We start from the raw sequence: 23394 nt of genomic DNA on the forward strand, positions 1-23394 counted from the left end.
ACAGAGAGAACAACGATAGTATGGTGGAAAGGGAAGTTAATTTGCTTTAGGCACATGAGACGTGCACCGGAACAGCAGCGGTACATAATAAATACCTCCTCATGCACTGCAGGCTGGTAAGGAAACTTCTTGCACTATATTTGGTAGAACTTAGTGAAAAAGCAGGAGTTAGTTATGAAATGGGAAGCGCAGTGATGTTTCAGAACAGTAGCAAATGAGTGATAGAGTAACGGTTCTGCTGATAGTGTTTTCCTGCACTAAAAATTACAGCCTCCCCATATATCCTCCCTTCATATTCTTTGGCAAAGCCTCCACGGATTATTTCACAAGGAAGCAAAGCGATATCTGAGCAGCAGTCGACTGGACTGAACACATCTTTGTCCTGTGGAAAGGGCTTTCTTCCATGCTAAATGGGATTATACCGAAAGTTTGCAATTCACTTTAATCTGATGATTTGATTTAAACCCTTTTGTTCAGTCTGCTCAAGATGCAATAAACAGCTCTTGTAGTGCCCTCATCACAACCCAGCAAACTCCTTTCTTGGCCTCAGAACCCATGCCAAAAGGTTTCTTCCCAACCATTTAGGATTAGGTCATGCATGAGAATGGTCTCGCTGGTGGACTTCCTAGCACAAAGCTAAATTGGATCTAAAGATGTCCAGAAGGGCAGATGAAGAGCACACACTATGCGGCCATTTCTGGTAGCAGATCTGAATGCGGTGGGGAGCCTGTTGCTACAGGGTGGCAAAGACATAGACTGGACTCGTAGCATCGCTCACCAAGTGTAAGAGATTAAAGCCAAGCAGGAACATTTCAGATGGCTGCAGCAAAGCTCGCCAGTGGCCAGGAGAACGGGTGGCTGCACTTCCATACGGTGCTGAGCTTTGCTTTGCGTAGCCCAGTGCATCCTCTTCTTGTAGGGTAATACCTATGGGCTACTCTCATGGTGCTCTCTCTACTTGCCTCCCCAGGGTGCTCCAGGAAGGATGGGTGCTCAAGGGGAACCTGGCTTAAAGGGTTACCAGGTAAGGTTTTTATTTCCATCCTCCAGCTTCTATCTGTTCTCTAATGCAACAAAACTGCTACTCCAGGATGCAAAATCATTCTTAAACTATGATTTATTTCTGATCTGGAGTTCAGTCTAGTTCTTTCTTTAGTCTCCATTTGCACCATGACCCATGTGTCCCTCCAAAGCTGGGATGCACAACACAGGGCTCGTGAGATCCAGCAGGAAACCAGGGAGGACCTTCAGTCAAACAGCTCTTTCCTGTCTCCTCACATGCTGTCTGCTCTCCACAGGGACATGCAGGACCACCAGGGCCAATTGGACCACCAGGGCCAAAGGGGGAAAAGGTAAGTTTGCAGAGTTTAGCCATCTCATCTTCCATTGGCATGGAAGCTGAGCTGACGTAGAGGTAATTGCCCCACTGCCATAACACCCGTGCATCTGTGCTCCCCTCCTCTACCTGCAGCAGAGGTGCCTCCTCTACAGCACAGCCACCTACATAACTCCTGCTGCAGCTTTACTTCTGCAAATCAGTGCCAGGACACCCGTGCCACTAGCACGTCTCTTCCTGACACCACATGCCCTTGTGCTGGTGGCTGAGCCAGGCAGCATCCGTTCTGGGGACACATTGTTCCTGCATCCACAGAAATTGTGCTCAATCCCCAAGCCAAAAGAAATCAGAGTAGTACCTTTCTGTGATCGAGTCAGAATAACACCCTGCACAAATAGCTGATCTTCAGCAAGCTGTCCATCTGTGCTTAAATCAGCTGATAGCGTGTTGTAAGCAAGGCAGAACTGGTCTCCTCTCCATTGCCCTTGCTCCATTTTCCTCATCATCCACCACCCCCTTACCTCTCTCATGTCGCCCCCACCCCTCGACAAGCCCCCTTGCCGCAGCTGGCGTGAGTCAGAGCCCTTTTTCCACAGCGGCTTTCCCCTTATGTTTTTCCCCTTTTGCTGAGTCAGCACGGCTGTAACCAGTTCAGGCTGGAGAAGTGACTCACGCTTTAATGGTTTCCTGTCGGCGGAGCTGGCTGCTCCGCGCTCCGAGGACAGCCCAGCTGGCGTTGGCCGTACTGGCGGTGCCGCTGGAGCCCCTCACGTGCCTTCAGTAGCGGCAGCGATGCTCCCTCCCTCGGTGTGGGAGGGGAAGTGATGGTAGTTGGGACTGGTCAGTCGTGGGGTCCCCACCAAGGTGGACTCTTTTCGCTCATTTTCCACCTCCCCCATCGCCGAGAGAGCTTTCGCTTTTCCCTCTGCACACAGATGTGATTGCAGCTGTACATGTGCAAGCAGGAGCCTCATTGCTTATAAAAGGAGTCTGTGGGACAGCGGTCCCAAGGGCATGTCTTTGCTGGGGCTTTGAACGTGTCCTTTCAGCTCAGGCTCCTGGGCGTCAGGACACCCAGTTCACGCTGCTCTCTGTGCTCTGTCTGGAAACTGCTGGTGGCCGGGAGTCAGTGGGGCAGGGTGAACTGTTGTGTTCCACTAAGATATTCACACGCCTCAGAAATTTTGCTTCAGGGATGAGCAATGGTCATGCTGCTTTTTCTCTCATTTCCTGCTGCTGAAACACATCCATGGCACAGGAACAGCTGGTGATGTTCCCGCTGCTCCACATCTCCATCGCTGCCTTGCTGAATTTCCTCTCCACCCCCAGCCTTTCTAACGCTGCCCCATCCACTTCCCGAGCTGCACCTCTTGCTCTTCCAGACTTCAGCAGTGTTCCTCCTCAAGTGTATTCTGCTGAGTGGCTGTGCAGGAAGTGGCAGGAGTTAGCCAAGCACAACCAGCCCAGGAAAATAATGCAAGAGCTCACTCACAAGCACATTGTCAGTTGAGAGCCTTGCCAGAGTTTTCTCACAGTCCCGCTGTTGGAACTTGAGCATCCTGGCAAAAAGTCGTGAGTCATGTCTACCAAAAGCAAAGTCAGCCATTGGCTTTACAGAAGGAGTAAGAGATGTGCATATATGTGTCTCTCTTGTTTAAATTACAACTGCTGCTTTATTTTAAAACATTGAAAGTTACCATCTTCTTGAAGGCTCCCATCATTTCAGTAGTAAATGGTCCCCAAATGATTAATCCGAAGTGTTCAGTGAAGCACCCTCCCCTTCACCAACAAAATATTCTTCTGCAAATGGACACCAGAAGAGCAATTTCTTAGAGGTAACATGGATCTTGTGTTATCAGAGCACAGCAATGCTATGTAATACCTTAACCAAGGATGATAAAATTAATTCCACGTGCAAGTATCCAAGCTGAAGCCTGACAAAGACACCAAAGCATCTAATGCATCCTGCTGAGAACAGTCAGATCTGTTAATGACCATTGACAACCGGATCTCACTCACACCTTCCTCGAAGGTCAGCGGGTCTGCTGGCACCTTGCTGGGGAGCAGCTCCAGTTGAATAAGGAGAGCCCAACATCACGTGCTGGGCCTCCGGCACCATTTCCTGAAGCATCCAGCTGCTCCACAAAAGTCTAGCATCTTTCTTATCCATCCTTCCTTCTTACCTCCTAAGAGTTGCCTGGATCCCAGCCTAAGGACAGACAGATTCCCGCCCTCTGGACTTCTGTAACCTTGCACACGCGTGCGAACGTGAAAATGGAAGCCTGAATCTGAGAAATGAAGAGGAAATGAAAATGCGACCATGACTGCTCTGTGAGCTTTAAACAATGTGGTAAACATGGCTATGCTGAAGAAGGAAGATATATAATGGTGGGGAAGGTCTTCCCTTTCCAGAGAAGAAAGCGGCATTATTGTGGAATCCAGCTCCCTTGTGCCATACCAGCCAGCTACTCCGCCGCATTTAATACATTTACAGCTCCTCAAAGAGGCCTTGCTCAGAGCAGACGCCTGCATTTGGCAGCTGCTTAAAGCAGTCCAGATGGGATCCTTTTAAAAATTACAAACTGGTGTATCTCACTTTGGGACAGGAGCCAACAACAACAAGACTTCCCTTCTTCTCCATGCATTTTCCATTTGTATCCCAACATGTTTACTTTGCTGCCCTTTACTCCAACTTTTTTTCACTGCAACTTTCCAAAGAATTAGCACAGATCTTTCATCTCCCTCTTGAGCAGCTGAGGCATCAGGAAGTCCTGGAGGAGCTCAGTCTCACAGTCCCAGACCTGAGCAGTCCTGCAGGATTTTCTCAGAAGACAAAGGACAAGGTGGGAGTTAGACTCAAGGGGACACAAAGCCACAACTCAGCTTTGGGGAGAAAGTCTATGGGTCTTGATGCTCTTCAAGGGTCCCCAGAATTATGAGCTTTCCTTGAGTTCATCATGCTCGTCTCATCTCCCAAACGGCAAGGTGTTTGCATCCTGTTTGAGCAGAAGCAATCGGTGCCAAGACTTCTGCATAGTAACACATATACTGGGGTTTATTTTTTTTTCCTGAGACTTGAGAAATGGTGGCTTTGTTTCCCTTCTATCCTACATTCTTTTGACAGTGTCTAGAAAGCAAACCAGTTGCCAGGTATTCTGCTGCTGACTCCAACCAGCAAGTTCAGTAGCGCTTGAAACTGTTGGCAGAGCCTGGTAGGCATTACTTTCCTTTCCCTCTACTCTGCCACTCAAATTTCTCCATCTGTATTGCTCAGTACTATATTCTCAAGCCATCCTGGCACATTTTCTCCCTATATATTTCTTCTACCATGATATCTCCCCAAAACCCCAGACAAGTATGCTGGAGTTCACCACCCAGCACACGATCTCTTAAGGACAGTATAACCATAACCTGTGAGTATATCTGAAATCCTGGCAATGTTCATCTAACAAATGTTGTGGCAGCAGAGAAAGAAGATTCCACTGTCATCAAGCTCTGCATAGCTATGGAGATTTGGACGTTCAAGGCTCTAGGAGCACCCCAAGCAGTCCAAACACAGCAGCTCCACTGTGCCAGAACCCCCCAAACCTCCTCTCTCCAGTAGCTGCAACATCAAAGGAGCTCTGAGACACGTTCATCCTAAGGAGCCAGAGTGCCAGAGACTCGGTGATATGAAGTAGCCAAAAACTGGAGGATCTGGAATGTAGCTATCTTCTACGGGGAGCAAAGAAACAGCCGTCTCTGAGCTAGACTCCAGAGAAAATAGGACACTGTGACCCCAAGTGACTTATACAATTGAATTAAAAAAGACAGCGCCTGTGTTAAGTCTTGAAGGATCTCTCTATGGATGTTTTAGAGAGACCTTGGTTAGAAATAATTCGTGTGATGTTATCTACCGGCCAAACCATGAGCTCTGAGCTCTTGCTGGGGAGCATTCCATCAACGAGTGGAGCTGCTCATGCAGCGAGTGTGTAAGGGGCTGACCCTCTCACCTGACCAATTGTAAGGCAAGCCCATAATGGTGGCACACAGCCAGGGAGCCCATCCAGACCACCCTTGTTCCCAGGACAGCCCAGGCAGCACTCAGTGAGGGTGGGGAAACGCTTGATTAAAGAGTTTGGTCTGACTGTCAGCAATAAAATTCAGAGGCAGAGAGCTATTTCCCATATTGTCCTAATTACATGCTTCTTGCTTAGTTTTAGGACTTGTTGAAAATAACTCTTTGCACCTGGTTCCGTAAGGAGGACAGTTACACTGGTCAGAAACAACCACCAAAGAAACCAGGAAAGCCAAGAGAAGAGTCAGTGTACTCCAGGTTGTGAAACAAAACAAAAAATCCTTTAGAGTTTATTTGAATGAAAAATAGTAAGTTCAACAGAGGCTTTGACTTGGGAGCCCATGATATGGGAGGACTGGATCGGGTCTGTACAGAAGCATCTGCCATATAATCTGCTGTCTATATTAATACTAGTATTTTTATTCACAGGGAGAACAAGGCGATGATGGGAAAGTAGAAGGACCACAGGGACCACCCGGAGACAGAGTAAGATGTTAAATCCTTTCTCAAATCAACCCTGGCCTGATTTTTGCAGGTGGACTAGTTGGGTTGCCTCCTTACTTGTAGAACAGGCATGAGCCGTTGAGAAATTGCGGATGACAGATTGTTTACATCCACCTTAAGTCTTTGTTGTGTTGTTGCAGGGCCCCGTTGGTGACAGAGGTGATCGAGGGGAGCCTGGAGACCCTGGTTATCCTGTGAGTCTTACTCCAACTACATGATTCAGAAATGTTTGTCTTGAGGAAGTGCTTCCAATCTGCATCAGCCCACAGAAGGTCTAACCTTTGCCCAGTAGTCATGATTGATAACCCACTGTTTTGCCTTGTCAACCGCTGCACATGGGTATGTTTCAAACCAGGAGCAATTCGGATATATTTACCTAAAGTGTTAAAAATTTTGCTGAAGGCAAATGTGGGTCCTGCAGGTCAGCATCTCACAGTGCCATACACCTGCCTGAGCACACTAGACTGAAAGAATGAGCAGGACCGTCTCGTTAGAGATATTTGTGATTATCAAGGAAGATGATTTGTGATTATCTTGAGGAAGATGTGTACAAGAAAGGTCATGTCAATGCTGGACAAAATGCAAGACTGATGTGCCCTTGGCTGCAGGCTCTTTCATGGGAAGATCTCTGTTAACTTGGAGAATTAGAAGCTTCCAAAATCTTATCAGGATTTCTCTCAAAAGCAAGACCAGGGTTATGAATGAGTCCCCTGTGCTCCTGACACCCTCCTTGCAGGACATCTCCAGCTGATTGGTGTTGATCTGTAAAGGCTCTATGCATTAAGTCTTACCTCCATCCAAAAGCAACTGGTCAGAGCAACCCATTACAGTAATGTCAATGTTTCAGTTCACCAGGGTAGCAGTGCTGCTGCCTTATTTTGTAGGACAGCAGTCTCTAACTGTTCACTTACATTAATGCTGTGTATATTTAGGGGCACATTAGAAAGCCTTCTTTACTGCTCAGATGGTAATTCGCAGTTCCTCTTAGCTCTTTCTTTCCGACGCATATCCATGGGAGCACGTACACCACCCACAAGCTTCAACATTCCTATATTAGCAGAACGCAGATATGTATCTCTTCTCCTGCCCCATATCCCATGTTACATCCATTTTTGTTTCCCATTGCCACAAAAATACCCAAGAGCAAACATGTTTCCTCTCTGTTTTTTATTTAAGGGTCAAGAAGGGCTTGATGGAGAAAGAGGAAAACCTGGACAGCAAGGCTTACCTGTAAGAGTTGCTGCTTTATTGTAAGCTACCCAATGTCACACGCATGTGAAAAACAGATGCAAAAAGGAAGGAAGGTAGGAAGGGCTGCAGTAAGGAATATGTGGTGAGCTGTGAAATGCAACGTATGCATTTCCATAAGCCAGGCCTATAGAATGGGCGTTTTGAGTCACATGTTGAGACCAATAAATGCTGACGGGACAGGGAGCACTCCCACAAGCCTGTCTCCAAAACTGTCTTTTCTGAAAGATTAGAAATTGCCCCTGACACAAATACACAAAAAAAAAACCCCAAACCTGGATGGCCAGAAGAAAAGATGGAGACGTGTGTGATGGGGAAGAAACCAGTAAGAGAGTAGTGAAATATCCTCTGTGCTTTACTCCTCCGTAGGTAGCTCCCTAATATCTGACATCCAGGCTAAGCCAAAGAGAGGGCTGCAGCACGCAAAAGGGAGGTAGTACCAACACTAAAGATGTAGTCACTGTATAAACTACTCGTTCTGCACGTAGCTTCTGCAGTACCTTTCTCAAAACAGGCTCCTTCCTGCCCACTACTCAGCACTGTTTTCCAGGCACCATCTGGAATATAGTGAATGATTTCCATGAATGCAAACACCACCCAAGCGAGGAGGGTAGCATTGCTGCTTCTCCAAGTGACACCCTGTTAAATGCTCTCTGGAGGCAGTTCCTTGCTCCTTTTTCCCCAGGAGGCCTGTCTGAGCAGAGGCTGGTCCCCTGAATCGTTTCCACACAGTCAGCGTTGTTAGGGCACAAAAAATGCCGTTCTTTATACTTCATGCAAGATACTGGCAGAAGAGAATTTCAAGCAGATTTTTTCTTGCTTGTGTTTTGTAGGGGGATCCTGGGCCACCAGGCCAGCCAGGAGCAAAGGGATCCAAAGGTGATGTGGTAGGTTTCAGCAGGGTGGATTTATAGTGTCCCAAGTTTAAAGAAAATGTCTAATTGAGAGGACTCTCATGTTTTTCCCCAGCATGTGTGATTTGGCCTACAGTCTGCGCCTTGAAAGACTGTGGAGAACCTAGTGGGAGGGCTGTAAACATGTATTTGAATGTCCAAGCCCAATAGTTCGTTGGCTTTGTGGAGCTGGAGAAGATCAAGACAATTACAGCTCTGACATGATGGGTGAATCTTGGGCAGGTCTTTAGTCATTGCTATGGGTTGTGTCTCTTTCCCATGCCCCTGTTTGTGGTGCCTCCAGCTAAGCTGGCTCGTCTGTCCCTAAGGAGATCTGAGCCAGGCAAGTGTCTCTCTCTTTCACTTCAACTGTAAACTTTTCTGGCTTGAAACCTTCCAAATTTGGAGTCCATTTAATCCATGCAGTTCTTATGTTTCTTGGAAGAGTCCCTCTAACTTCTTGCCCTTATTATGCAAGAAAACGCAGTACACATGGGTCCTTCAAGGTTCATTGGGGTACCTCATACCTAGTCTTACCTCCACAGCTGGCTGTAATGACAGCTTGCTAATTATTCTCACAGATCAGGGACTTTATTTGCTAAAACGTAAGTATGTGACCTCAATACTCAGCAAATTCCTGCTCTCTTTTGGCGGATGTCAGGATTTTTAATCTGACCCTGCTGGGGTAATGCCAGAAGATAGTTTAACCTACAGTAGGTGTTCTTGGCAAAACGCGTACCAGGCGATAAGATAAATAAACTCTACCCATCGATGGACAATCTGGAATTGCCTTTGGGTCTAATGAATAGCGGAGAAAGCACCCCCAGGAGTATTTCTTTCATGTAGCTGGCCTGCCTGGTCCGCTGCAGATGGAGAAACAATGCACAGAAAATGCAGGGCTTCAATTTAAAAGTGCTTTAGTACATGACCTCACTAAGAGAGCCCTAGTGAAGGTGATGAGGCTGAGTTTTCCATTCATTCTGCAGAAATTAATCCTTTTTACAGCTAATAAACCTCAGGAGTATTTCTTTTACGTCTTTATTCACAAAGCAGCATTGCAAGTTTTAGACACAAGACACCCTTTGCATTTCCATTAACTTTCCAAAATAGAGGGAGCTACCTCACAGAGGAAAGCTCATACTGAACGCCCTGCAGAAGATTTGCTGGGTCCTTGGTTCGGCATTGTGCTTTCAATGAACTGACAGAGGACGCAGGTTTTAAGCATCTTGTTCTAATGTTTGCCAGTGCACTGAGTCCTCCCTCGAGTTCATCCTGCTTTATTTGTCCTCATCTGCTCTGTATTAGGAAAAATGTAGGTCCTTGCCTTCTAGCTATTCATTCCTGCCCTAGAACTCTCAAGACATACGAAGAATCGCTTGTAATAAAACCAAATAGCAGTTCATTCCCCAGTGTTGGAGCAACTGGCTTTATAAATCTCCTTTTTATAAAACTCTTTCCAACCATTATCCAAAAGCACACCCTGAAGTCAGGCTCCCAAGCGGAGTTGTGCTAGAACTGCTGCAATTTTAGATGTCTCTTTTTTTACTTGCAGGGTCAAAAAGGAAAGCAAGGAGCACGGGGCAATGCAGGGAGCAGAGGCTCACCGGTAGGTAAAAATTCAATTTTCTGCCCCAGCGAATGCTCTCTGAGAGCTCCATCACTAACACCTTTGTGATTTTAGGGCATCCTTGGGCTACCAGGTCCTCGAGGAGTGGTGGGAAGGCAGGGTCAAGAGGGTGCCCCTGGAGTGGACGGGGTGCCTGGGAAGGATGGCGTGCCTGGGATGCTGGTGAGTTTGCAATTGTAACCTTATAGCATCAACAGCAAACGCAACTTAGGAGCTGGAAATCTAAAACGTAACACAGGAGAAATGGACATAGTGCAGCTATAGATATTCCAGTTTACATGTACCCAGAGTGGATCGTATGCTGCTCTTCATATCTCAGATGCACATAGAAGCAGGCAGCTGCTTTCGCATGGCCAAGTCTGTAGATAAACCAGTGTTTCTAGCCTGAAAAATACTTGCATGCACGGACTCTGCAAATCCACCCGTGCCCAGATGCATGGTGCTTGCTGAGGGCGGAATCACACCATTCCCCTGTCCCCTAGGCAGCTGTGCAGAGATGGAAAGAGCGTGTTTTTTCATAACCTCTTCTGGGTTTCTTTTCTAGGGAGAGCAGGGTGATGACGGGGAAGAAGGTGTGACAGGGATGTCAGGCAAAAGAGGGAACCCTGGCATACCGGGACTCCCCGGGGCACAAGGACCACCAGGATTCAAGGTGAGCTTCTAACTCCCTACAAACAATCCAGTCTGTGAACCTGGTCTCTCTAGAGCTTGGATTCTTCAAGATCTAATAAAGCCTCAACTCTTGCTGCCATCTTTCACTTAGCTACAGGCTCAGTAGATCTTTATCCTCATCCATCCATCCATCCATTTCCATGATATTCACAAGCTGAATGTCCCAGAGACCCTTGCTCTTTTGTCAAAGTTCACTGCTCTCAGGAGCCTACAGATACACATACCCACACTACCAACACTTCAGCCTTCTTTCATTAGAAACCTGCCTAAAAACACATGGCCTTGGAGAAGTTGCAAAGGAACTGCTACGGCCTGCCTGTAGGATGTCCAGGATAGATGATTCCATGGGAAATTTGGGTATCCTCTACTGCTGCTGCCCTGCAAGGCCTGAACTGCTGAAGAGAAATTTGTGCCGCTTGTGTTTTAGCATATATTTACTGGATTGGAACAGCTGGAACCAGTATGAGGTTGGACATTGCTGTGGGTGGAAGCAGGGACAAGCTGCTTTGTGACCTTGGGGTTTCTCCCTGGTCCTTGCCCTGGTCCGGGCTGGCCACAGGATCTAAACTGGACCAACAGCAATTCAGCTGTTTGTAGAAAGACTCTGTAAATAGGAAGACTCCTGCTGGGTTTGGAGAGGCTATCAGGTCTGATTCAAATTATGCCTCCCATAACACATCACTCTTAAACTGTCACTTGCTGCCCTCCAGCTGCCTTGGGTAGAATAACAGGCTGTTACCAGAAATGACTGAAAGACCCTCATGTTATTACAACAGACTCGTACTCCAGGGAAATCTGTTGCCCCTTTTCCAGCTGCTCAACCATCCTAGGCTCTCGGTGCCTTTGCTTCTCTCTCCCAGTCTGCCCCAGTTTGAGTAGCTGGGGCTTGTGCGTTGGGAAGAGGTGGGGAGCGAAGTGGGGTGCTGGGTCTCAGAAGCCCCTCTCTTGTCCTTAAGCTGTGGAGTTGGTGCTGGGGAAAATGTTGGCTTTTCAGCCTCTGGACTGAAGTCCTCCAGCTGAAATCTTGGCACGTCTTCAACATTTTAGATGGATTAATCATCAATTGCTAGCCTGCTGGGGGGAAGAGATGATGAGAAACTGCAGGGCAGGACAGACAGCACACGGGAGTGCAAACAGAAGACATTTCACCCCCTTGCTGTCCTTAGCCCTGATGCAGGCAGTACAGCTCTGCTGAAGCTCCTGCTCTGCGTGAAGCTCAGGAGGGGACGCAGCCATGCCCATCGCTGGTCTCACGCTGTGAATCCTGCAATAATCCGCCTTAGCAGACCTGAGGCATCTCCTGATGAAACCACATTCCTTATCCCGATGAGCCACTTTTTTCCAGCTTTCCATCTATGGCTATTTCAGCTGACTGTTGTTATATTTAGCTCCTGTCCTTTGGAATTACTTGAATTCTGTTATTTTTAGGGTGAAAGAGGATTGCCTGGACAGACTGGCCAAACAGGGAAGCGAGGATCACCAGGAGGAACAGGCCTTCCAGGGAGCCCCGGCGATCTGGGACCCAAAGGACAGCCGGTTAGTGATGAACTGAGCTGACTCCAAGCTATCTCCTGCAGGAGAGGGGGCAGATCCATGAGCTGGGATAGCAGGGTGGACCCTGGGAGGGTCTTTTGCAGGGGAACCCATAACCAGCTTGTGCGTGAGTGCAGGAGTGTCGCACAGTTCTCTCCAACGTGCTCACTTGTGCACAGAGACGTCTAATCTGTGCTGCGTTCCCCAAGGTGACGTGACTGTTCATGTCATCCTCGTGCCCATGGTGACGAGGCTGTGGTACGTGCTGGCAGCCAGGCTGCAGAGCCATCTCAAACACCCTCAGGAAGGTCTTCAATGAGACATTGTGAGAGCGGTGCATGGAGTCTGCAGGAGGTGTTGAGTGTAGGAACGGAACTATGCACTCCAAGCCTTCCAAAAGGTGCAGAGGAGGATCTGCAGCTCTGCTGGGACATGCAGGAGGTGCAGGAGCAGGCATCATCACTGCAGTTTTGAGGGCGGTGGAGCTGCGATCTCAGAGCACATTGTGGGAGAAACACTGAGAGCCCTCGGCCAAAGCAGAAGTTAAATTCCAACAAGTGTCTCCAAGGCAGGCTCCTAATCCTTACTGCTTTTATTTATTGTACTGGTGGGATTGCCCAGTTTAGCCTTATCAGCCTGAGGCTATATTGAGAATACTTAAGCTATTTAGATTGGGAGCTTTTTAGGCCAGAAGACACTCTCACAGAGTCTCACAAGGCTGTAACTACTTAAATTCTTTAGATTCACTTATGATTCTTTGAGAAACCCCCAAGCAGGGACTTTTTCAAACCTCTCTTAATATACCTTCTGTCTGCTCAGCACCTCTGCAGCAGTGGGATTTCCAGCCATCTGACACACGCAGTCATCACGCAACCATTCCTCTGCCAAGACAGACTAAGCAACCCAAGAACATGACCACCATCAGAGGGTCTAGTTAGGCCACAGGTATAAAACTAACATGAGGAAAAGAGAGATTAGGACTAATACAAACCAAGATTATTATCCCCAACTACCTCAATTAAAATATACATGTTTGTATATTTTATATAACCCCCTGTGATGGCAGTATTCAAGCTGAAAGGTAGTAGCCAACAACATAACAGTATTGTTTTACTTCTTGTGTCCGCAAGCGGCAGGTTCGTTTACCCAGCATTGCCGTTGCCCACCTTGCTCCATAACTAGTGATCAGGTCCCCTTAGCTGAGATGACTCCATGGCATTTCAACCCTTCTGACTTCCCATTTACTTTTGCCCAAAATTCCTCTAGAAAGAGGGTTGGGTTGGTTCTCCTAATGCGTGAAAGACCTTAGTCCTCCGTTAGTAGCAGTTTTCCTTTCCAGGATCCATAAATGGCAGTTAAATCAATTTGTATCCTTGGAAAGTTTCTTACGCTCCACCGAGTCCAACCAAGCCCTTTTTTGCCAAGCAGTTTCTCACTGTCGTGGCAGGAAAAACTTCCTAACAGCAAGGTCCCTAGACTGACTCTGGAATAGCCTTGTAATAGAGGTGGTGGAAACCCCATCGCTTGAGTCATTTACAACTGGGCTGAACAAGACATTGTAAAACATCCCATAAAGTACAATCCAGCATGGGTCACATAGTCCTGCCGAGAGTCCAAACAAGCCTTTTCCATCTCTGATGTTTCCTAAGACTGCAGATGAATCATCTGGTGTATGTTTCTGACCCTTTTTTTTTTTTTTTTAAACGTTGAATCACTTCACATTTGGACATCTGAGAAGCCCAGAAATATCAAAGGACATACATCTCAAATGTGGTGAAATGAGGGTGTTTATATAAGGACATGCTACCCAGTGTGGGTTTTTTATGCTCAGAGTGCATGCTATGTGCTAATCCAAGCTTGATGGCCTTCCAAATATTTTATTATTATTTTTCGTAAGAAATTGAGGAAAAATCCCTGCAGGGTTGAATAGGAAAAGAATTAGGGGATATGCATGGTTTTCCTGGGTTTGAGTGGGAGGTTATATTGTAGGAACATGCACTTTTGACAGCTTGAATGAGCATAGTTTGAAATTATCCTTTAGTAGGTCCGTCCAGTTGATACTAGAAACAAGAGCTTGTTTTAAAGGGCTTTGAGGCTATTTTTTGTGCAGCATGAACTTCCAAGGTCAGTCTCAGAGTAGATGCTCTCCATCCTGCTTCTGCTGACTGGTCCAAGCTAGACAAGCGTCTGCTAGAAATAGTGTGGGTATGCCTCCCATTTTGGGGGCAAAAAGGCTTAGTCTATGAGATGTAAGTAATCTATGAGTCTGTGAGATCTTCTGGAGTTGCTTCTAGCCTGACGCTTGCGTAATTCCTCCTTCAGATTTCTTTCATGCTTCTTTCTCATCAGTCCTGCTTAGACTGAAGAATACTAATGGATTTCTCTGTCTCTGAAGCTGCTGAACTCTTGGCGCGTCTTCGAGTGACCAGCCATTGAATGTGAACTTACTGTTGGTCTTTGTTCTTGTATTTGTCTTGGCTGTTACTTGCAGGGAGACTTTGGCGAGGCAGGATTTCCAGGGATTGCGGGCATGTTTGGGCCAAAGGTAAGAGGCTGTCTTGTGACCAGTTGCCTTTCTAGTCTCGCTTTACTGGGGACAGACAATGCGATACTTGTTGCAAAGACTTTATTAGGAGCTCTGCAAAAACTATTGAAATTGAATTGACTCCAACTTGCTTTAGTTTATGCATCTTCCTTTGTTAAATGAGCGTGCATTTATGTATGCTTTGTTGGAGCTTATTCCTGTTAAAATGGGTAGAGGGTAGAGGGAAAAGGGCTGTCCTATAGACCCCGGAGGTGTTTTCCACACCTGAATGTCTTTCATAGAATCCTGGAATGGGTTGGGTTGGAAGGGACCTCAAAGGTCATCTAGTTCCATCCCCCTTTCAGACACTTGTGTTTCCAGCAACAGTCATCAGTCTGTACCGAGACACCGATGTGCGTGCCTAACGTTGAGAGCCTTGACTTGAAATTTAGACTCATTTTATCAGCGTATCATTTTCCTGGTGAAGGGAGGCCGGTTTGTTTTCTGTAGAAAGTAAAGGGCTTGCAAAGCAGGAGTGGGAAAAGAATTTTTTAAAAACTGGACCTTCCCATTCCCATATACAAGAGGCGGCACCTCTGTCCTTGCAGCAGAGCTGTGAGCAAGGGCATAAACATGGGGTATGTTTATTAAGGGGACCTGGCGTCTCATTTTTGCTTGCAGGGCCCCCCAGGAGACCTCGGTTTCAAAGGCATTCAGGGACCACGTGGGCCGCCTGGTCTCATGGTGAGTGGTTTTTCAATTTGTTTGGTTTGGGAGGATTTTTTTCTTTCCTCCATCCTCTATTTCTGTGAGGCTACAGGGTGCTTTAGGGAGCACAGCGCACTGTTCGCCGCCTGCCTGGCAGACGACCCACGGCCGTGGTACCACCTCTGAGCCACCCCAACACATCTGGAGGTAACCACGTCTCTAACTTGTGCCTTGGAGATAGTCGTGCTGCTATGCCCACTGCACAGACCACTCCAGCTACACTGAAATCTTTCTATTTCTGGAATTTCTGAGGTTTTACATGGGTTGTGACAACCGTACTGTGAGGGTTTGTGTCTTTGGACTTGCATTTTGAAACAGTTTTTTATTTCAGCTGCAGCAAATACCACGATCACGTTGCTGAAAAGCAGCAAAGAGATTCAGTGTCTGTACTGAGTCTGCCGCGGTAACAGCGACCGTCAGTTCCCACGTGATGGTTCACGCATATCTTTTCTTTTCTAGGGAAAAGAAGGAATTATTGGTCCGCTTGGCATTCAGGGTCCCACGGGAAGCCCAGTAAGTATCTGCTTTTATTTCTGGCTGTATTTTTTAGCAGAGCATAGTGTTTAAGATCCAAGATGCTTGAGGCCAGCATATAAGGAAATCCCAAATCCTGCTGTAACGAGGGAAACAAAATGGTCTTTAAGATGAGCAGTCTGAGAGAAGCGCAGGTTCAGTCTCTGGCTGCATATGTAGTTGCAGGGAGATTATTAGCTGGAGAGTGAGGAGCAACTCTACCTAAGTGCAAGTTTTTTGATAGATTGGCTCAGGCTAGAAGACAAGAATGTTATTGCAGTTTTTCAAAAGCAAGCTGCCAGATTTTCCAAAGAACTTGGCCTGGGGGGGAGCAAAAAAACACGGCAGGGAGGGCGGGAAACCAGCAAAAAAAACCTGATAAATGTAAACTGGGAACAGCTTGATTCTGGGAAGTGTTGAAAATCCCTGCCTGCCCCAAAATGCCAAAGGCGCTGAACACAGACTGAAGTTCAGGTCAGTGCTTCATAAAAACACGAGCATGAAGTTACTCAGAGTTCGGTCCAGAGGCTGCTACTGGCAGAGATGCAAACCAGTAAGATGAACTCGGACATTGCCAAAACATCCAGTAATGGCTGTTGTTTGCCTCGGGATGGGTGAGCCAGCACGACAACCTGAGCTGATTTGTTTAGAGATGCACTTGGGTCCTTGCAAGGAGCTTCTGGGTGGCAGCACATCCAGGCAGTGCAGCTCACTAACAGTCGCTGACAGCCGCCTCGTGTGCTTTAACAGGGGCCCAAGGGAGACAAAGGCAGCCGCGGAGAAATGGTAAGTGCTGGTCCGCACCGCTGGGTGCATCCTGCCATTAACAAAGTCCCTCTCTGTGAGCATCTGAGAGTCACGCTTGGGCTCTGGCTCAGTGTGGTGGCATCAGGCTCCTATGAGGACAAGACATACACATCTATACATGTGCACGAGTGTGCACACACATCCACGCGTGCACATATACTCTGCTGTTAAAACTTCCATTTACTTAACCCAACTACACAGCAAAAGCTAGCACTTACAGATGACCATGGTGTCTCCAGGATCAAACCGCAGTGAATGGCAGCTCAAAAAGCCACAGCCTGTCCCTGCGGGGGCACAGGACCTGCCCAGGTGCAGCCCCCACAGCTGCACCTTCTCACCTTCTGCTCTTCCTCTGGTCCCCTTCTTGCAGGGGCTTTGATGGACTTTTACACCTTCTTGTAGCTCCTTGGTGTTCTCACCATACAGGGGATGTGTGGGGTATACTGGATACGTGTAGTTCATCCTCCTCGTTACCCATGACGCGGGTCCCCCTGCTCTCCAGGTTGCTTCCTTTAGCAACCAGTGGTTGGTCCTGCATGTGGGAGCTTGGTCCAGGCATGGGAGCCCAGGAAACACGGCTGCGTGACTAGCGCAGATGGCTGCGTGGCTAGCGCAGATAGCTGTGTGGCTAGCGCAGAAGGCTGTTTCATGCCTTCTTCAAATGAGACCTCTTATAAGCAAATGCCCCACAGATACCCCAAATCCCAGTGCATATTTCTAACAAGCCTGGGTGCTGCCTCTGCTGCTTCTTGCTCACTGTTTTCCAGCTCCGTGGGCACAGCAGAGGACAGCGTGCTGGCGGGGACCCGAGCCCCAGAGCGAGCATTTGCCGGTGTCAGGGCCATCAGCGTCCTTTGCTGCAATAACCTCTCTGCCACTGCCAGACACTGCTGGGCCCCTGTTTTCACTGTCCTTCCAGTGCAGCACCCAGCCCTTGCGCAGGCACCTGGGGAACAGCACGTGGATGCACGGGGAGATTTTGGGTTATTAATGAGCGGTTTCTGACAGCTTCTTCCTTTTTTTTTTTTTTTTTCTTTTTTTTCTCCCTGGAGGGTCTGCAAGGTCCAAGGGTAAGTATTTGAAATCACTTTTTCTGCCTAGTATCTTGTGTTTAAATAAAACAGTTGCTTTTAGGAAATGTAAAGCTGCAGGGTGGGTAATTGTGCACAGGGGCAATGTGATAAATACCTGGGGATGTGGCGTTAATGGGAGTTCAGGAGCAAAGGGCTGGGAACAAGGGATGCAGTAGGAATGGACCAGTGCAGAGAGATGCACCCAGAGTTGGGAGACGAAGGAAATGGGGCCATCGCCTGAAGGGTTTGAGGGAGAAGATGCTGTAAAATGGCAAAAACCTGGAGGATTTCGGCAGGGAACAGATTCGTGCTGGTGACAACCATGAGAAATGGAAATACAAACTGGAGACATTTCACTAACCGATGCCACTCTGTCTTTAAGGGTCCTCCAGGCCCACGAGGACACCCTGGCCCTCCGGTACGTATATGTGGAAAGAGTTCAAAGACGTTATTGAAACAAGCTAAAATTATTCCCGTGATACTCTCCAGAGGGAACTGCTCACTCACTGGAAATTATAGCTTTGCCCCATTCCTCGTATGCAAAACCATGTGTGTGAATGGACTAGTGTTTCTTACGCTTTAGTCCAGACCATCTCCAAGTATTTTATAGAGACAGCATTGTTGCCTCTCTCACTCGTCTGCATTGAGGGACTCCAGGGGAAAGAGGATTTCAAAAGGACATGACTGGATATCTTTGCAATAGTGACCGTCCATCTTTCTGGCTGATGCCCCTTTTTTTGCTTTGATTTCTAGGGACTGCCAGGAATTCCAGCCTCATTTGTAAGTTGCTGTTTTCTGTACGTTTGTTAATGATGGTAATAAGTCATGCAGAGCCAAGGTGCTGATGGAACATCCAGAAAGAGCTGCTGGGACCCTGGAGACACACACTCAGGTCCAGCAAGAGATGCTGTGTTAGCAGAGCAACGCTTGAATCGCAGCCCTAGACCGAGAAGCATTTGCTTGCATCAGGGCACGTTTGGCTTCTAACAATCTCAGTTACCATCTTTTTCACCCCACTCTAGCAACAAGACGGCTTTGGGGCAGCTTTCCAGACACTAATCGACTCAAACACCGCGTTCAAGACAGAGGTACGAGGGTACTTTTGAACTCACTGGTCTTTGCTGGAGCTGGAAGGAGGCAACAGTCACAGCGTTTGTGTGCTTACAGTTTATACACACAAAGCTCTGGTTTGTCGCTGTTCTCGTGGAATATCTGGGGTTTATGCCTGAAAAGATCCAGTTAAAGGATGTGGTTCTGTTGCATTATGCGTTTGTGAAGCTTCAAACCTCATGGCATTGCCATTGTGACTTTGCCAGCGCTTGAGAGATGTCCTGTTCAGGACAGTGCAAGGCTCACTGGATCCCAGCCAGCACAGCCTGTCTTTGGCAGACTGAGTTTTCCCAGAGATAAAGCAGAAACCCTCGTGGTTACAGCACCTGGTGCCTGTCAAGGCCCAACTGACCTTGTCTCCTTTTCTCTCCAGGGTTACCAACATCCAGACCTTCTCATGCTGGACCATGGAGGGGAGATCTTTAAGACTCTACACTACCTCAGCAACCTCATTCAGAGCATCAAAAGACCCCTGGGAACCAAGGAAAACCCTGCACGCATCTGTCGAGACCTCATGAACTGTGAACAGAAGATGAACGATGGTAGGAAGCCCTGAGCGTGCAAAGGCTGCATCCTCCATAGGGCCATTTCACATGGCTCAAACTGGTCTCCTTCCCTTGGACCAGTGATGCAGAAATCAAAACTTTCCTTTTCTCCTTCACAGAAAAGGTTAAGTGTCCTTGTTAATCCCTGAATCCTCCATTTCTTCAGGTACGTACTGGATCGACCCAAATCTTGGCTGTTCCTCGGACACCATACAGGTCATCTGTAACTTCACCAATGGTGGGCAGACGTGTCTCAGCCCCATCACCGTCTCCAAGGTACACACAGATTGACCCCAGCACGGCATTTCCCATACTACTATTACGAAATATTTACCCAGGGGTGTGTTGTCCCAGAACACCGGACGGTGATCACTATGACACAGCATGCTGGTTTCTCCTCGAAGCAGAGCTGGTGTAGCTCTAACATTCAGGACTGCTCTCATGCAGTTAAAAAATATACCTAAGATTGTTGTTGACTCTTGTCAAGACAGAGCAGTACAGTTCCAGCAATGTTTAATTAACCCATAACCTTAACAGAGGCCAGTAATTTTGCAAACACGCTGCTCCCAAATGCTTTGTTGAATTAACTTATGTTCAGGTCACTCTCCCATTTTGTTTTCTGCCACCTGAAAAAGCGAGGTCAGGTTCAATATACAAGTTTTCAGTGAAGCTAACGCTACAGGATTTTTCTTGAGGAAGCACCTGTACCAAAACTGCCAATAACAATATGTGGGTTCATCTGCAGATGACCTAGAACCTGCTGCTTTGCAGAAGCGTGTATTGAATTCAAAGTTTATGTTACTTTCCTCCTACTTAAAGACCTGCCAGTTTGTTCTGAAAAATAAAGGACCTGCTGTGTCCCCATGAAAACTTTCCAGATTGACTTGGCATCTGGCCCTTATGCCCATACTCATGCCAGATCCAGTTCCGGACATCCGTGCACGGCCACCTCCAGACCTAAGCAGAGTACAGAGACCACCTTTGCTGTCACACCTTGGACTAACCCTGCGCTAGCTCCCTCCAGCCCCGCTGCAGGGGCTTCGCCCTAACATCTCTGTCACCTTCACAGCTGGATTTTGACATCGGCAGAGTCCAGATGAACTTCCTCCGCCTCCTGAGCTCAGAGGTGGTGCAGCACATCACCATCCACTGCCTGAATACCTCCGTCTGGCGGGAAGGATCATCCGAGAAACCGTCGGAAAAAGCCGTGCGCTTCAGGGCCTGGAACGGACAGATGTTTGAGGCAGATGGGCAGCTCCGACCAGAAGTGGCAGCTGATGATTGCAAGGTACGTTGCTGCGAAAGCGGGGAGAGGTGGAGAGAAATGCCGGGCTGAACCCACTCAGGGCACACGGCGAGACTCCAGTTATACCTGTGCTTCTTATTCTCCCCCAAAAAAGGGGGGAGAAGGGTCTAGTTTACCTGTTCACCACTTTAATTTTCCAGTCCGAGGTGCTATGGTGGCTCCTGTTAAGTAGATCGCCTTCAAACAGAAAGCAAAAATGAAATTCCCAAGTTAGTCACGTGTAGCAGCAGTTAAATGGCAGAAGGGGGAATTGCCGCCCGAAGGTGACGGCCTCGGCTCGTGATGGCACACTGAGGTGGCAGCCGTGCGGCTGCGTTTCGGGTTCGCCGCATTACGAGTTTGTGTTTGCTGATGCCGTTTCAAGCTCAGTTTCCATCGACTCAACCTGCATAAAGGTTCCCCAAAGTGCTCTCTAAGCCTCGCCCCAGTCCTGCTCAGCCCAAAGGACAGCCCCTTGTCTCACGCAGGGCTTTGCAAGCTCCTACCCTCGTGAAACGCATTCCTTTCCAGCAGGATTCACACCCCCCCAGTTAAACGCCTTTTTCTGTCTTTCCCTCCTGCCTGCACAGATCAAGGATGGACGGTGGCATCGGACTCTCTTTTCGTTTCGGACGCAGGACCTCCAGCAGCTGCCAATCGTCAACATCTACAACCTTCCCCCATCCGAGCCAGGAAAGCAATATCACCTCGAGGTCGGCCCCGTGTGCTTCCTTTGAACAAAGCCATCGAAACCGGGCTCCAAGGCTTTGACCCCACGTTTGGCCTATGTCTTTACACAGGCTCTCCCACCTCTCTGCAGCAAGGACAGCTGGGCTGTATCTTTTGGGTCAACTCTTGCTCTAGCCTTTGGCTCAAGGTCTCAAAGAACCCGTGATCTACTGAACTCAGCAGATTGTTGAAAGGAGGAATAACAAGGGCGTAGGGGAAGCGGGTATCAGGCGGGACGTGAACAGTGAAAAGGGATCAGGGGACTAGATGTTGCAAGCGATTCCACACACAAAGCTCTTTCCATGACCAAAGAAAATATTGAGAGAAACCTCAAGCAACTTGCAGCGTGTGTGGTTTGGTTTTTTGGTTTGTTTGGTTTTTTTACCCCAACTCCCCCCCATTTTGTCTTACCTGGTTCCTGAGTTACCAAATGTTCTTTCCATTGAAAAGTAATTAAAAGATAGAGCTTCCCTCTCAGAGCTTGTCGCCTTCTGGATGGCCACGTGCTGCATCAGGTCTCCCAGGCGGAGCTGCAAGTTGAATCTGGCTGCTCTGTGTACCGGAAGCATTTTGATGTGCAATATTAGAAGAAACAAAATATATATATTATATTATTTAAAGCAAAAAGAAAAAGAAGAAAAAAAAAAACAGAAAAAAAAAAAAAAGTTCCTCCTTCCATGGGTGAGTTTAATCAACGTCCCTTCTCATGCGTTGTGTTGGGGTAGGGGAGAGTCCCGAAGCCGAGAGGGGGGAATGGAAGGAGGAGAGGGGAAGAGATTGGTGCTAAAATAGAGAGGATGGGCTCGTCTGATTTGTTTCTACCTCTCACTGTGAAATCTCTGGTGCTCTTAAAAAAGTGTGTTATTTTATATATATGACTTTAAACTATTTAAGGTTGTGAAGGTGCTACAGTGTCTTGCCACAGACCCAAAAAAAAAAGCCCGTAGGGCCGTCTCTCTAGGAAGAGAGGAGGTTACGATCTACAGCTAAATCAGAGGAACAGTCACCTTTAAAGGGATCCTTTAACTGCCGTGGATGTCAAGCGTGCGCAACAACTCAAAGCGTGTCCAAATTAACTTACAGGATATTTTAAAAGCGAATTTGGGGTTTATTTGTTTTGGTTTGTTGTTGTGTTTTTTTTAAATCAGCACTTCACCGCTTTGGGAGGGGAGTGAGGGATACAGCTCATCTGGAAGCACTGAGCCTCAGAGAGAGCTAGTTTTGAGTCGGTTGTCATGTAACTAGTTCTGCTGCAGTCGCGGTGGCCACACGTCTGTGCCGGCTCGCGCAGGCAGCGATTCCCTGGTCTAAGCTCATATTTAAACCCAGCTCTGCAACCCTTCTGTCTGGCCCCTCTGTCAAGACTGGCATGATGGTACCTTGTTCCAGAACCCAGCCGGGCTTGGAGGGGGTTTGTTTTGTTAAGTTTTGTAGAAATTTAGTCTCTATATGTAAATTTGGAGGATTTTTTTTTTTTTAAGAGGATAATTATGGTAATCTTTAATTCTATATAAGGAATAATATTGATGTAATCGGAGCTGTACTGTATCGGAAACGCTTCAGTGCCTGTTTGGAGTTTTCTTGTCTCATATGGACTATGGATTTTATTTTTTTGAGGAAAAAAAAAAATTATATGTGAGTCTCTCTTTGTGTATTCTTTTTTTTTTTTTTTTTTTACTACTGCCTGCTGGTTGGTTTCCAACAACCATCGGAAAAGGTTAACAAGATCTGTCCCAAATACCTCACCCTCCGCGCAGCCCTGCCTCCGCTCAGGAATACCTCACCCCCGCGGGCCGGCTCACCCCGGCACCCCCCGGCCAAAATCACCGTCGCTCATCGCCCGCTTGCTGCCTCCCTCTGCACACACACTCCCACGCTCCGGGTTTCTCCCTCTCTCGTCCTCTCGCCGTCGGTTTTGTGTGTTTTCTCGAGGCTGGAGTTACCGTTTGTTCTCATTAAAGCTTTTTTTCTTTTCTTCTACCTTTTTTTTTTTTCTTGGACTTTAAATAAATATTTAAAACTGAGGCAATGAAATGGGACTGGTATGGGTTTTTTCGTTTCTTTATGGGAAACTAAGTGGGTGAGAGCTGCAGAACTAGCCGATGGGTGCCAACGTTGGTGCAAGAGCCCAGAGACCCCCCGGGGAGCCCAACGCGCACCCCAAAACCTT

At 47.6% G+C, this 23394-nt stretch overlaps 1 protein-coding gene across 1 annotated transcript in view; it reads left to right on the top strand.

Annotated features, from left to right (window-relative positions):
- LOC129215463 (collagen alpha-1(XXVII) chain-like) overlaps positions 1-23360 on the top strand; it is a 162588-nt gene extending 139228 nt beyond the window's left edge. The window contains exons 41-62 of the mRNA XM_054848650.1: positions 971-1024; positions 1299-1352; positions 5823-5879; positions 6038-6091; positions 7074-7127; positions 7979-8032; positions 9591-9644; positions 9720-9827; positions 10210-10317; positions 11766-11873; positions 14362-14415; positions 15076-15138; positions 15622-15675; positions 16426-16461; positions 17535-17552; positions 17938-17973; positions 18309-18335; positions 18578-18643; positions 19039-19207; positions 19377-19486; positions 20280-20498; positions 21086-23360. Coding sequence (XP_054704625.1) covers positions 971-1024; positions 1299-1352; positions 5823-5879; positions 6038-6091; positions 7074-7127; positions 7979-8032; positions 9591-9644; positions 9720-9827; positions 10210-10317; positions 11766-11873; positions 14362-14415; positions 15076-15138; positions 15622-15675; positions 16426-16461; positions 17535-17552; positions 17938-17973; positions 18309-18335; positions 18578-18643; positions 19039-19207; positions 19377-19486; positions 20280-20498; positions 21086-21232 — 1704 coding nt within the window. The 3' untranslated portion in view covers positions 21233-23360. The remainder of the gene's footprint in view (positions 1-970; positions 1025-1298; positions 1353-5822; positions 5880-6037; positions 6092-7073; positions 7128-7978; positions 8033-9590; positions 9645-9719; positions 9828-10209; positions 10318-11765; positions 11874-14361; positions 14416-15075; positions 15139-15621; positions 15676-16425; positions 16462-17534; positions 17553-17937; positions 17974-18308; positions 18336-18577; positions 18644-19038; positions 19208-19376; positions 19487-20279; positions 20499-21085) is intronic.
- Positions 23361-23394: the final 34 nt, after the last annotated feature.

This window comes from Grus americana, chromosome 20 (assembly GCF_028858705.1).
Source record: "Grus americana isolate bGruAme1 chromosome 20, bGruAme1.mat, whole genome shotgun sequence".
NCBI classification, from domain to species: Eukaryota; Metazoa; Chordata; class Aves; order Gruiformes; family Gruidae; genus Grus; species Grus americana.